The sequence below is a fragment of the Piliocolobus tephrosceles genome, chromosome 10, assembly GCF_002776525.5.
Source record: "Piliocolobus tephrosceles isolate RC106 chromosome 10, ASM277652v3, whole genome shotgun sequence".
NCBI lineage: Eukaryota > Metazoa > Chordata > Mammalia > Primates > Cercopithecidae > Piliocolobus > Piliocolobus tephrosceles.
Window position 1 is genome coordinate 122,767,250 of NC_045443.1, and position 12,425 is coordinate 122,779,674.

At 47.4% G+C, this 12,425-nt stretch overlaps 1 protein-coding gene and 1 non-coding gene across 2 annotated transcripts in view; both read right to left on the reverse strand.

Moving 5' to 3' along the window:
* The window catches only part of LOC111538709 (polyubiquitin), a 1,723-nt gene extending 243 nt beyond the window's left edge, over positions 1-1,480 (reverse strand). The window contains exons 1-2 of the mRNA XM_023206219.2: positions 1,028-1,480; positions 1-209 (exon numbers count right to left, since the gene is read on the reverse strand). The exon at positions 1-209 is cut by the window's left edge and continues 243 nt beyond it. Coding sequence (XP_023061987.2) covers positions 1-206 — 206 coding nt within the window. The 5' untranslated portion in view covers positions 207-209; positions 1,028-1,480. The remainder of the gene's footprint in view (positions 210-1,027) is intronic.
* Positions 1,481-8,176: 6,696 nt separating this feature from the next.
* Positions 8,177-8,248, reverse strand: TRNAA-UGC. Its single transcript has one exon. It is a non-coding gene; the product is annotated as a tRNA-Ala (tRNA).
* Positions 8,249-12,425: the final 4,177 nt, after the last annotated feature.

The window sequence follows — 12,425 nt, forward strand, 5'->3', positions numbered from 1 at the left end:
AGGTGCAGGGTGGACTCCTTCTGGATGTTGTAGTCAGACAGGGTGCGACCATCTTCCAGCTGCTTTCCGGCAAAGATCAGCCTCTGCTGGTCGGGAGGAATGCCTTCCTTATCTTGGATCTTTGCCTTGACATTCTCAATGGTGTCACTGGGCTCAACCTCAAGGGTGATGGTCTTGCCAGTCAGAGTCTTCACGAAGATCTGCATTGTCTAACAAAAAAGCCAAAAACCACCAGGATTTAGCAGACAATGTACTAATCTTCCCAATACTTAAACTATATGTTATATTCACCTAAATGGTTACGATTTAAAAGGTACCTAAGAAACTTTACAAAACACTCGCCAACCCCGAACGCATAGTTTAAAACCCAGACTTCAGCTACTTAAGAAAATAGGTACATAGAACTGACCAAAGAAACTGACGCCTCACTTATCCCTCCCCTCAGCAGAGGTCAGGCCCCTGTCGACTCAGGAGGGCCTACCCTAGGCCCCAACCCTGCGTCCTGCGATGGAAAAAAACCTACTGCACACCTACCGGCAGGTGGCCCCACCCTACATTATGAGCCAACAGAACGGATGACGTCACGACACGGCGAGGGCGCGCGCTCCTAAACGGGTGCACTGCCAAGTGGCACCGCCATTAACTGCCGCCCCCGCAAAGACGATAAACCGAGTTCTCCAGTCAGTGACAGACTTCACATCAAGGTCTCCAAATGGTGCCCCAGCCCACCTCACCAGAATAAGAGCGTTCCCGCATTAGCGAAAATCTCAAAGCCTTGGGTTCTTGCCGCCCACCATGCCCCCCACCTTGTTTCAACGACCTCACAGCCCGCCTCACAAGCGTCTTCCATTCGACCGCCGCCATTTTGCTGCGCTCCCCTCCCACCCCCTGCTCAAGGCCACTTTCCTCGCGGACCCAGACTACAGCCCTCGGTGGTCTCTCGACCCGCGGCGTCGGCCCCCCTCCATCCCACCGAGCGGCCCAGTAGCCACGAAAGCCCTGGCCGGCCCAGCAGCCCTCTGCTCACCAAGTGGCGATGACACCGACACACAAGCAAGAACTGCTGTCCAATTCCCGACTGCGACGGAACTAGCTCCGCCACACCCGGCGAGTCCTTATATAGTCATCGGCGTTCACCGCCCCCAAGGAAATCCCTCCGCAGAATCGCCGAGAAGGGACTACTTTTGCGCGCCCGTTCCGGTCTCTGGAAAGAAAACCAGTGCCCTAGAGTCACTCAAGTCCCGTCCCAAAATGTCATCCTGCTGAGACTGGCGTTCTGGGAGCGAGTCTGGTGGGCAGCGGGCTGCCGTCCTGAGCGTCCAAGCGGAAGAATCAGGGCGCTCGCTGCGCGCTGCGACCATGACGTAGAGGCGCTCGCCAAGAGGAGGGGGGCGTCGGCGGGAGGCGCCAAAACCCGGCGCGGAGTCCGCGGCGTCCGGAGCGGGTGGGCGGCCCGCGTTTCTCAGCCGCGGCCCCGCGGCCCCTCCCCTCAGCCCCCGCGGTCCCCTCGGGTCGCGAACCCCGCGTTCGGCGGACGTGGGGCGCGGACCGAGCGCCCCCTGTAGAGTCGGGGTCTCCCTCCCCTCCCTCGCGACCCGCCCCGGCCCACCCCGCGAGACGGACGGGTCTTTATTTTTGGGTCACATTTGAGATAATGACGGGGCTTCCTTTGCTCAGCCCCCCTCAGCCTTCCTGAGCTTCCCAGGCCGGTCGCGGGGGCTCCCCGGTGCCGCGCCCCTCCCCCGCTGCGGGCCGCGGGACAAGGACAATGACTCAGCAGATCTCAGGCCGGGAGCGGCCCTAAAACTGGGGAACGCTCGAGAACTTTCGAGGGGAGACACTGCAGAGGAGCTGGTGTCCAGGTTAAATTTGGAAAAGGGAGGCGGAAACCCCACACAGTTTTTTTTTTTAGCTGGAACCCAAGGCTGAGGGAACGACATCCTTCTAGACTGTTCTTTCACCTTCCTGTCTATTCTGAGGGCCGGATATGGAAAGGTCCTAGTTGGTTCCAACAGGGAGGCCTGGAAATTTCTCTGGTTTCAATGGGTACGATTATTGTAATCAGGATCCATTCAAGAATCGGACCCATTTAAACCGGAGGTTTTAAAAGACAGGAATAGAATCCCAGTCCTATTTCAGGGCAGGGTAGGGTGTCAAATATGAAATGTAATTCTACAGGGCAATTCTATTTTGATAAAAGAAGTGGGGAGAAAAGCATCACCAGCCAGGTTTTTAAATTTTTACCACAACCTATTTTATGATCCCTATGTGTCATTTCTTCACTATATTTTTAAAATGTTTTAACATATACGAACATGGTGAGATTTTTTAAATGTGTCTTTTTAAAGTGTACAGTGAAGAGTCTCCTTCATGCCCTCAATTTACCAGTCACTGTTCCTTCTGGAGTCTTCTAGAAATAGTCCCTGTTTCTACAAATGTATTGGAGGTAGGGAGGCTATTTTGATCTCTACCCTTGAAAGCTTCAAAAAGAGAGAAAAATAGGCTAGCAACTGAAAAATATTTTGCCATTAGGAAAAGACTACATTCTTGTTTTAAGTTATGAACATTACATTATTTAAAAGGCACACTTAAAATATGCATCAAAGCAAAATGAACCTGCTACGTATTCTCTATGGTAACCCATGTTTGTGTGTATTTATGAAAATCCAAGATCTGTACAATGTTCAAAATAGACTTTGACATCTCTAATTTTTAACATTTTTAAGAGAATGAATTCATGTGTTAGTGGGAAATTAAAAGGAATAATAAGTGTCATCTTCCAGGATTGGCAGGAAACCCCAGTGAGTTCCAATACACATTTCTGCAAAGTTTTTTTTTTGTTTTTTCCCTAGATTTTAGGAAGGAGTTTTGAAAGGAATAAAAAGCTGAGATTCTTTGTGAGGTGACGAGGCCTGGCTTTCAACCACGCCCTGGTTGCTTTTGGCTGTTACTCTGCTGCAAGCCTTGTGATTCATGTTGTTTAAAGGCTGAGTCACCAGCTTTGTGACATAGCTTTTTTCAGAGTCCAAAAGGTACAGAGAAAAAACAGCCCTGACTGCAGAGGGATGGGGGAGAGAGGAGGACAGGAGGAGGAAAAAGGAAGAAGAGGGGATAAGGGTAGGGTGGGTAATGGGCCAAAGGTCAGCTACAAAGAGAAACCAATGTTGTCTCTAGCAGAAAAAAATTATTGAAAACACCTCAGCATTCCCTGACTTAAATGGTTATTGAAGCAAACAGAAATAAACCTTTCTCCAAGGTCACTGAGGTGACAGAGAAAGGAAAAGAAAATGGCCTCCCAAAACACAGGTGTCTGATGCTTCTCTAGAACAATGGTTCTCAACAAGGAGTGATTTGCCCTTCAGGGGATATTTGGCAATATCTGGAGATATTCTTGGTTGTCACAACTCAGGGGAGGTTAGGGGGTGCTGCTACTAATACTAGCACTCTTAGTAGTCACCAGGGATGCCGCCGAACATTCTATGAGGGACAGTCCCCCACAATAAAGAATTATCCGACCCAAAATGTTAATAGTGCTGAAATTGAGAAACCGTGTCCTACAAAGGATTTTTGTTGTTGCAACGACGGCTTTTCTATTTTCCCAAAGGGTTCCCAAAGTCTAAATGTCCCACTTGGACTCAGGAGTCAGGTATCAAGTCACGCTCTTAAAACCTAAACCCTGCTGACCTAGAATGCGATGTGCTAGAATGTGCGAGAATCGGGATGAGTCACTGGATCCGTTTTCAGTTCGTTCCACCCACAGATCCGTCCTTTGCAGGCGCCCCAGAAAAGATTGCTTCAGAGCTGGCACCAATGGAGAAGGGACAGAGGCCCAGCAACAGGGCGGGATTGGCAGGCGAAAGGGAGCATGTGACGGGCTGAGCTCACAAAGGGCGCGGGTGCTGGGCTGCAGCTGGGCGGTGCGGGGGTGGATCGGTGCCTGCTCTTCCGCCTTCCTTTCTCCCCTACCCGTAAGGATTCAGTTCCCCCTTCTGAAAGTCACCACCTTGTATGTGATTTAATCCAGCCCCATGAAACTATCTGAGAGCATGAGTGAGGGTCAACAAACTTGTTTCCCCCAAGAAAAAGGGTGGAGTCAGAGAGGTGGTGGGAAGGGTTTGCCTTGCTTTGTCATCGCTTATATAACCAGAAAAGGTTGTCAAGGACGCCTGCAGGTTAAGGCCTGGCAAACAGGAAGAAAAAAAAACCTTAGGGAATGTGTTCTTCCTGTTTCTACTTGTGTTGTATAACTGTGTGGTGGAACACAAACTGCTCCAGCTTAAAAATAACCCATTCACCTCAGCAGTTAAAAAAGAGCTAGTCTCTAAATTTACCTAATTTAGGAACATTAGGAAGTTATTTAACCTATTTGGGCTTTGTTTTTGTCGTTGTTTGGTTTTGTCTTAAAATTGTAAAATACACATAAAATTTACCATTCTTAAGTGTACATTTTTTGTAGCATGAAGTACATTCAGTGTTGTGCATCAGCCATCACCACCATCCATTTCTGGAACTCTTTTCATCTTGCAAAACAAACTCTGTCCCCATGAAAAACTAACTCCCCATTTCTTCTCCCGCCAGCCCCTGGCATCCACCATTGTACTTTGTGTCTCTATGAATTTGACTACTCATGTGACCTCATATAATAAGCTTTAAGTGTAAAATAAATTGAGAAAGCACTTTTTTCAAAGAGTATTTCTAGGAAGCTCCAGTTCGTAACACTAGCCTTTAACAATAACAACTCCTTGAGGTATTTTTTTTCCTTGTCATGCACTAGCAGAAAGATTTGGCTTTGTTTCTTTGTTTTTTGAAACAGTATCTCGCTCTGTCATGCAGTGGTATCATCACGGCTCACTCTGCAGCCTGGACATTCAGGCTCTGGTGATCCTTCCACCTAAGCCTCCTGGGTAGTTAGGACTACAGGTATGTACCACCACACCTAATTTTTGCTTTTTTTTGTAGAGAGGAGGGTTTTGCACTTTGGGAGGCTGAGGTAGGTGGATACCTGAGGTCAGGAGTTGGAGACCAACCTGGCCAACGTGCTGAAACTCCATCTCTACTAAAAATACAAACATTATCAGGCGTGGTAGCTCACACCTGTAGTCCCAGCTACTCTAGAGGCTGAGGCAGGAGAATCACTTGAGCCCTAGAGGCAGAGGTTGCAGTGAGTTGAGATCGTGCGACTGCACTCCAGCTGGGGTGACAGAGTGAGACTCTATCTCCAAAAAATAAAATAAGAGACGGGGGTTTCACCATGTTGCCCAGGCTGGTCTTGAACTCCTGGGCTCAAGTGATCCTCCTGCCCTGGCCTCCCACAGGGCTGGGAATACAGACGTGAGCCAATGTGCCTGGCTGAAATATTTAATTATAAGGTACAAAGTAATGTCATATAAGTGGGGGTCATCGTAAGAAATAAAAAATAAAAATAAAAAAAATTGAAAAAAATAGCCAGGCATGGTGGCTTGCACATGTAATCCCAGCATTTTGGGAGGCCAGCATGAGAGGGTCATTTCAGCCCAGGAGTTAAAGACCAGCCTGAGCTACATGGTGAAACCCTGTCTCTACCAAAACAAACAAAAATTAGCCAGGCGGTGGTGCATGCCTGTAGTTCCAGCTGCTCGGGAGGATGATATGGGAGCATTGCTTGAGCCCAGGAATTTGAGGCTGCAGTGAGCTGTGATTGCACTACAGCACTCAGCCTGGGCAACAGAAACAGACCCTGTCTCAAGAAAAATAAATAAATAAATAAAAGAAGAAACGAAACAGCAGTGAAACTGCCTTTACCAAAGTCATAACAGAAAATTATTACAATGAAAGAGATCTGACCTCACTGACGCCATCTTGCGCCTAACCTCCACCATCTTTGCTCATCCCTAGGTGTAGGCTGAACTGACTTTGGAGGAACTTAGTTTATAGGTTAATTTTGAAACAAAGGTGATAACAGCCTTTTTCCAAAACAAGCCCCCTTCCTGCCTGGGCACGAGACTGCTTTGCAGGACTAACAAATTGGTCACAAGATTAGAAATTATGGTTTAGGAGTCACGCAGCTGGAGACTGCAAGATTCTGTCCATGCCCAAATTGCTCCTGAGGATAAAACATCACTATTGTAAAACCTAAGACCAGTGCTTAAGATATTTTGCATACTCTGCACTCATTGGGCCAACTGACACCGCCCAGATTGATAAACTGGCTCATCTGGTCTTGTGGCCCGCACCTAGGAACTGACTCAGGGCAAAAGGACAGCTTCGACTCTGTGATTTCATCTCCAACCCAACCCATCAGTACTCCCGATTTCCCGACCTCGCTACCCACCAAATTATCCTTCAAAACTCCAGTCCCTGAGTTTTCAGGGAGACTGATTTGAGTAATAGTAAAACTCCCATCTCCCACACTGCCAGCTGTGTGTGAATTAAACGTTCTCTATTATGCCAGGGTAAGGTGGCTCACGCCTGTAATCCCAGCATTTTGGGAGGCTGAGGTGGGTGGATCATAATTTCCCTGTCTTAGTAAGTGGGCTCTGTCTAGGCAGCGGGCAAGGAGAAACCTTCGGGCAGTTACAGAAGATGTAAGTTTTGTGTTAGTCCTGATGACTTCAGAAATGATCTTCAACGTTTTTTCCCTTAAAACCTTGTTGACTTTCAGGGAGAAATAACCTTTCCTGAAGCTCATTAGAAACAAGCTGTCACCAATGCGTCACCACCTAACTGGTGAGTCAGTTCACTAGTTTCAGTTTCCTCATCTCAAAAATGAGAGCTCTGGATCTAAGATTAGATGCTTTTACCATTTAAAACATGAAGTCAAGTCAAATGAAAGAACGGGGCTAACAGGTGAGGAATTCATTATAATTGCAAAGAACTGTACCACAGAATACAGCAGAATCCCTGATTTCATTCTTATTATTATTTAGAAAGATGGGACCTGGTTAAATTTTAAAAATATTATTTATTTATTTTTATGTATTTATTTTTGCCTAAAGATCATGCATGCAAGTAAATCTTTCTTTTTTTCTGTCTTTCTTTCCTTCTTTCTTCCTTTGTTTCTTTCCTTTTCTTTTCTTTATTGAGACAGATCTCCCTTTGTTGCCCAGGCTGCTTTCAAACTCCTGGGCTCAAGCAATACTCCTGCCTCACACCTCCCAAAGTGCTGGGATTACAGGCCTGAGCCACCATCTTTTGCTTTCAATGGTAAGATACAGAAACACAGTGGAGGTGAAAGCAACTCCATCTTGGATGCTAATCTGCCAAGATAACTTCTGATTAATGCCTCTTCCAGGAAGGCCTCTAAGATTTCTACTTTACTGTTACCATAAATTCTGCCCCTAGATCAGAACAACCTAGATCATAAATCCTGCCCTTATGTAGATTCATATAACATTCTTGCCTTTGCTTGAGGGGTCGACTTCAATTGTCCTAAATATTCCTTCCCCATGGTATAGAAGCCCTGGGTTGGGGGTTATGGCACAGTGAACTTTATATCCTCTGATGATCACCCTGAGACTATGGCTTCTCTTGGTAAGTCCCTAATAAATGTTTTTGCCTGAGAAACTGGGTTTGTCAGCCCCTTTCTTTGGCCTCTCAGTTCCCTTGACCTTTGGGGTAGGTTTGGAGGTCTCCTCACCACGGAACACAGTGTATGAATATAAATGTAAATTGCATGTGCATTACAGCCATGGAGAAGTGTTGCTGAGGAAGCAGAAAGCAAAGCCCTGGTGGGATGCGAGTTTGCCTTTGGGTTCCTCCCATGCCAATGAGGTGGTTAGTGGCAGTGCAGAGGAGTGAGATGGCAAACGGGGGCCCAGACCCTCCAGCAACTTACACACTTGCCCCCCGGATGGCCAGGAATGTGTCAACAGCTCCCGAGACCAGTGCAGTGCAATCACAGTGGCATGAGATGTGGTGTACACTCCCCAGATGATCTTCCTGCTCACGTTTGCTGTGGCTTCAATCATCGAGTCAGGTTTTGCCTTAACACTTTTCTGCTGATTACTCCCATCAGCCTCTTCTAACTCATGTGCATTTAAAACATTAGAGATTTCAGAATGGGAAGATCACGCCTGGTGTGAAAATCTGAGCTCCAAGTAGTGCCTGGAATCATAATACATATAATGATCACATCCATGGCAGTTTAATGATAAGGAGCTGTGGACCAAAATGAATAGAGAAATCAGCAAAGCCATAGTGGAGATGCCGGGGATCGAACCCGGGGCCTCATGCATGCAAAGCATGCGCTCTCCCACTGAGCTACATCCCCCTCCCTTTTTCAGACTGACTTTTGGAAGTCCTTGCTATACTCTGTTCTTAAAGGCGTTTTTTTCCTGTTTCCACGTGTTTCATTTTTATTTTTGCCTGTTATTACTGTTTTAATTGACACATAACAATTGTGCACATTTATGAAGTGTGATGTGATGTTGTGATCTATGTACACAATTTGTAATGTTCAAGTCAGGACAATGACCACATCCATCCCTTCAAACATATATCGTTTCTTTGAGTTGGGAGACATTAAAAATCCATGCTTCCAGCTATTTGAAAACATACAATAAGTTGTTGTATTCACCCTATAGGGACACTGGAACTTATTCTCCTATTTAGCTGTACTTTTGTATCCAGTAACCCACCTTTGGCTATTCCCACCTCCCCCACCTTCACCACCTGCGGTAACCACTATTCTACTCTCTATTTGTGAGACCAACTATTTCAGCTTCCGCATATGAGTGAGGTCATGCAGTATTTCTCTTTCTGTGCTTGGCTTATTTCACTTTATGTCATGTCCCCCAAACTTAACCATGTTTTTGTTTTTGTTTTGTAGAAGAAAAATGCCAGGATTTCATTTTGTTTTGTGTTTTTTTAAGGTCGAATAGTATTCTACTGTGTATGTACACCACATTTTCTCTATCCATGTGTCTGCTGACGGACACTTGGGTGGATTCCACATCTAGGCACCTGTGAATAAAGCTGCAATACACATGGGAGTGCGAGAGGCTTTTAGTTTTTGGTTGGTTTGTTTGTTTTGAGACAGAGTTTCGCTCTGTCGCCCAGGCTGGAGTGCAGTGGCCTGATCTCGGCTCACAGCACCCTCCACCTCGTGGGTCCAAGCGATTCTCGTGCCTTGGCCTCTCGAGTAGCTGGGACTACAGGTGTGCACCACCACACCTGCTAATTTCTGTGTTTTTAGTAGAGATGGGGGTTTCCGCATGTTGGCCGGGCTGGTCTCGAACTCCTGACCTCAGGTGATCCACTTGCCTCGGCCTCCCAAAGTGCTGGGATTACAGGTGTGAGCCACTGCGCCCAGCCAAGGTTATTTCCTAAATTAAACTTGTGTGTGTTTAACTGAGTGTTAGAGTTTAGCAAAACCACCACCACAACAACAAAATTATTTTATGTTTCCCAAGTAGGTCAGTTCTTCATAACCTTGCAAATACAATTCTAGCGGATACTGGAACCAAGGAACAAATGAAAACTGACCCGTTCTTAAATGTTCCTCTTCACAGACAAAAGAGAAGAGAAGAGAAGGAAAATTGAATTTCTTTCCAATAAATAAGGGCATTGGCTTGATTGTACCTTCACCCAGAAACCTCTGATTTCTCATCCTTTAAAACCATACCAACCTTCAGAGACTTTGAGGTTTGCATATCAGCTGGAAGACATTTTTTTCCTCCCAAAAGAACTATTATGGCTCATGCCTGTAATCCCACTATTATGGCTCATGCCTGTAATCCCAGCACTTTGAGAGGTTGAGGTTGGCGGATCACTTGAGGTCAGGAGTTTGAGACCAGCCTGGCCAACATGGCGCGAACCCCGTCTCTACCAAAAGTACAAAAAATTAGCCAGATGTGGTGGCGAGCGCTTGTTGTCCCAGCTACTCGGGAGGTTAAGGTGAGAGGATTTTTGGAGCCCAGGAAGCAGTGGTTGCAGTAAGTCAAGATCACCCCACAGCACTCCAGCCTGGGAGACAGACTGTTCTGAATATAAAAATGAGCAAACTGAAAAGAAACAGATCCACTTCCCGGAACGAGGGCTTCGGCTCAGAGGAAGGAGTCTCTTTACAATTGCCCACCGAAAAGAGACATTCTTTTTTTTTTTTTTTTTTTTTTTGAGACTAAGTTTGTCGCTTAGGCTGGAGTGCAATGGCAGAATCTTGGCTCACTGCAGCCAGCCACCGCCTCCCGGGTTCAAGCAATTCTCCTGCCTCAGGCTCCTGAGTAGCTGGGATTACAGGAGTGCACCACTATGCCCAGCTAATTTTTGCATTTTTAGTAGAGATGGGGTTTCACCATGTTGGTCAGGCTGGTCTTGAACATCTGACCTCATGACCCGCCTCCGCCTCCCAAAGTCCTGGGATTACAGGAGTGAGCCACCGTGCCCGGCCCTAAGATCCATTCTTTAACTGTGAATTTGCATCTCTCTCTTCCAGAGAGTTTCTTAAGCACACCAGGGGATAGAAGCCACAATGTTTAGTGTCCTTCAGGTCATCACAAAGCCGTTCTTTGGGGAAAGAGTGGGTGAGAAGCTAGGAGAGGGAAGAAAACTGAAGGCTATACCTCTTTCCATGAGCCTTGATATTTCTTGGCTGGAAATAGACACTTACTGTGATACGGAAAACTTGTATCAAAAATGTCCTGCCACCTCGTTCTCCACAGTTCCCTGACCGTTGCTGGCACCTGCGACTCTTCCTAGCCAAAGGCCATGCAGAATTGTCAGAAAAGTTAGTAGACTTGGGGAAGGAAGTGCTGGACACATCAGCTGTGATTGCATCACCTAACCTCTGGGCCTCATGTGTGAAATAGAGATTTGAATGTACCTACCTCATCTGGTTGTTGTGACAATTTAGTGAGTTACACATAAAACATGTATAATAGCGTCTGGTAGAAAGCAGAGGCTCTGGCCCGGGTGCAGTGGCTCACGTCTGTAATCCCAGTGCTTTAGGAAGCCTAGGTGGGAGGATTGCCTCAGCCCAGGCGTTCAAGACCTGCCAGGGAAACAAAGTGAGACACCCCACCCCACCCCCACTCAGGAGGCTGAGGCAGGAGGATCTCTTGAGTCTGGGAGGTCAAGACTAAAGTGAGCTGAGATTGCGCCACTGTCCTCCATCCTGGGCGACAGAGCAAGACCCTGTCTCAAAATTAAATAAATAAATAAGGCCAGGCGCAGTGGCTCACAACTGTAATCCCTGCACTTTGGGAGGCTGAGGTGGGTGGATCACCTGAGGTCAGAAGTTCGAGACCAGCCTGGCCAACATGAGGAAACCCTGTCTCTATTAAAAACACAAAAAAATAGTGGGGCATGGTGGCGCGCGCCTGTAATCCCAGCTACTCAGGAGACTGAGGCAGGAGAATCGCTTGAACACAGGAGGTGGAGGTTACAGTGAGCCGAGGTCGCCCTACTGCACTCCAGCCTGGGCAACAAGTGCAAAACTCCATCTCAAATAAATAAATAAATAAATAGAAAGCAGGGACTGTGAAATGTGGGTCTGGCTGTTATAAACGTGTTATTATCATAGAACTCTACTGGAGGGCAGTTGCCTCTTCTATTCAGCCCGGTGTGGTGCTTTGCTGACCCGTTTTGGGGAGATGGGGGAGAGCAAGAGGGCAGTGAGGAGGTGAGGAATGGGGACCACCGTGCAAACCATCCTCTGACCTCATTCCCCCAGCCTAAGTGGGAGCCACGGGGGAGAGACCCTGGCAGCAGAAGAGCAGGATGGCGCCATAGGGGGCATCATTTTGGACGTGGTTGAGGAGCAAGCCCACAGGTTGTATTCAGTCCGCAGGTGCCCCTGCTTCCTCTTGTGCCCACCCACCTGGTGCCAGAGGGAACTGCTCAGAACAAACCTGAATATTTCTCTCCGCATGAAACTCTCAGAATCAAACCCATGCCTCCTGCCCTCTGTATCCCTTCAAGGTACGATGTAATCCGTCCTCTGAGGGCCGCTCTGACTTCGCCTCCTTGCTGCCCTCTCCTCCCTCTCCTCTTCCTGCCACACACACCAGCCTCCTCACTGTTTCTTCCCAGTTCAGGGCCTTTGCACTTGCTGTTCCCTCTGCCTAGAATGCTATTTAGATCTTCTAATTCTTCTTTATTTTTTGAGGCGGAGCGTCGCTCTTGTTGCCCAGGCTGGAGTGCAATGGCGGGATCTCGGCTCACTGCAACCTCTGCCTGCCAGGTTCAAGCGATTCTCCTGCCTCATCCTCCCGAGTAGCTGGGATTACAGGCATGCGCCACCACGCCCAGCTAATTTTGTATCCAGCTAATTTTGTATTTTTTGGTAGAGACGGGGTTTCTCCATGTTGGTCAGGCTGTTCTCAAACTCCCGACCTCAGGTGATCCACCCGCCTCGGCCTCTCAAAGTGCTGGGATTACAGGCGTGAGCCACCTTGCCCCGCCGCCAATTCCTCTTCCTTTTTTTTTTTTTTTTTTTTTTTTTTTTTTTT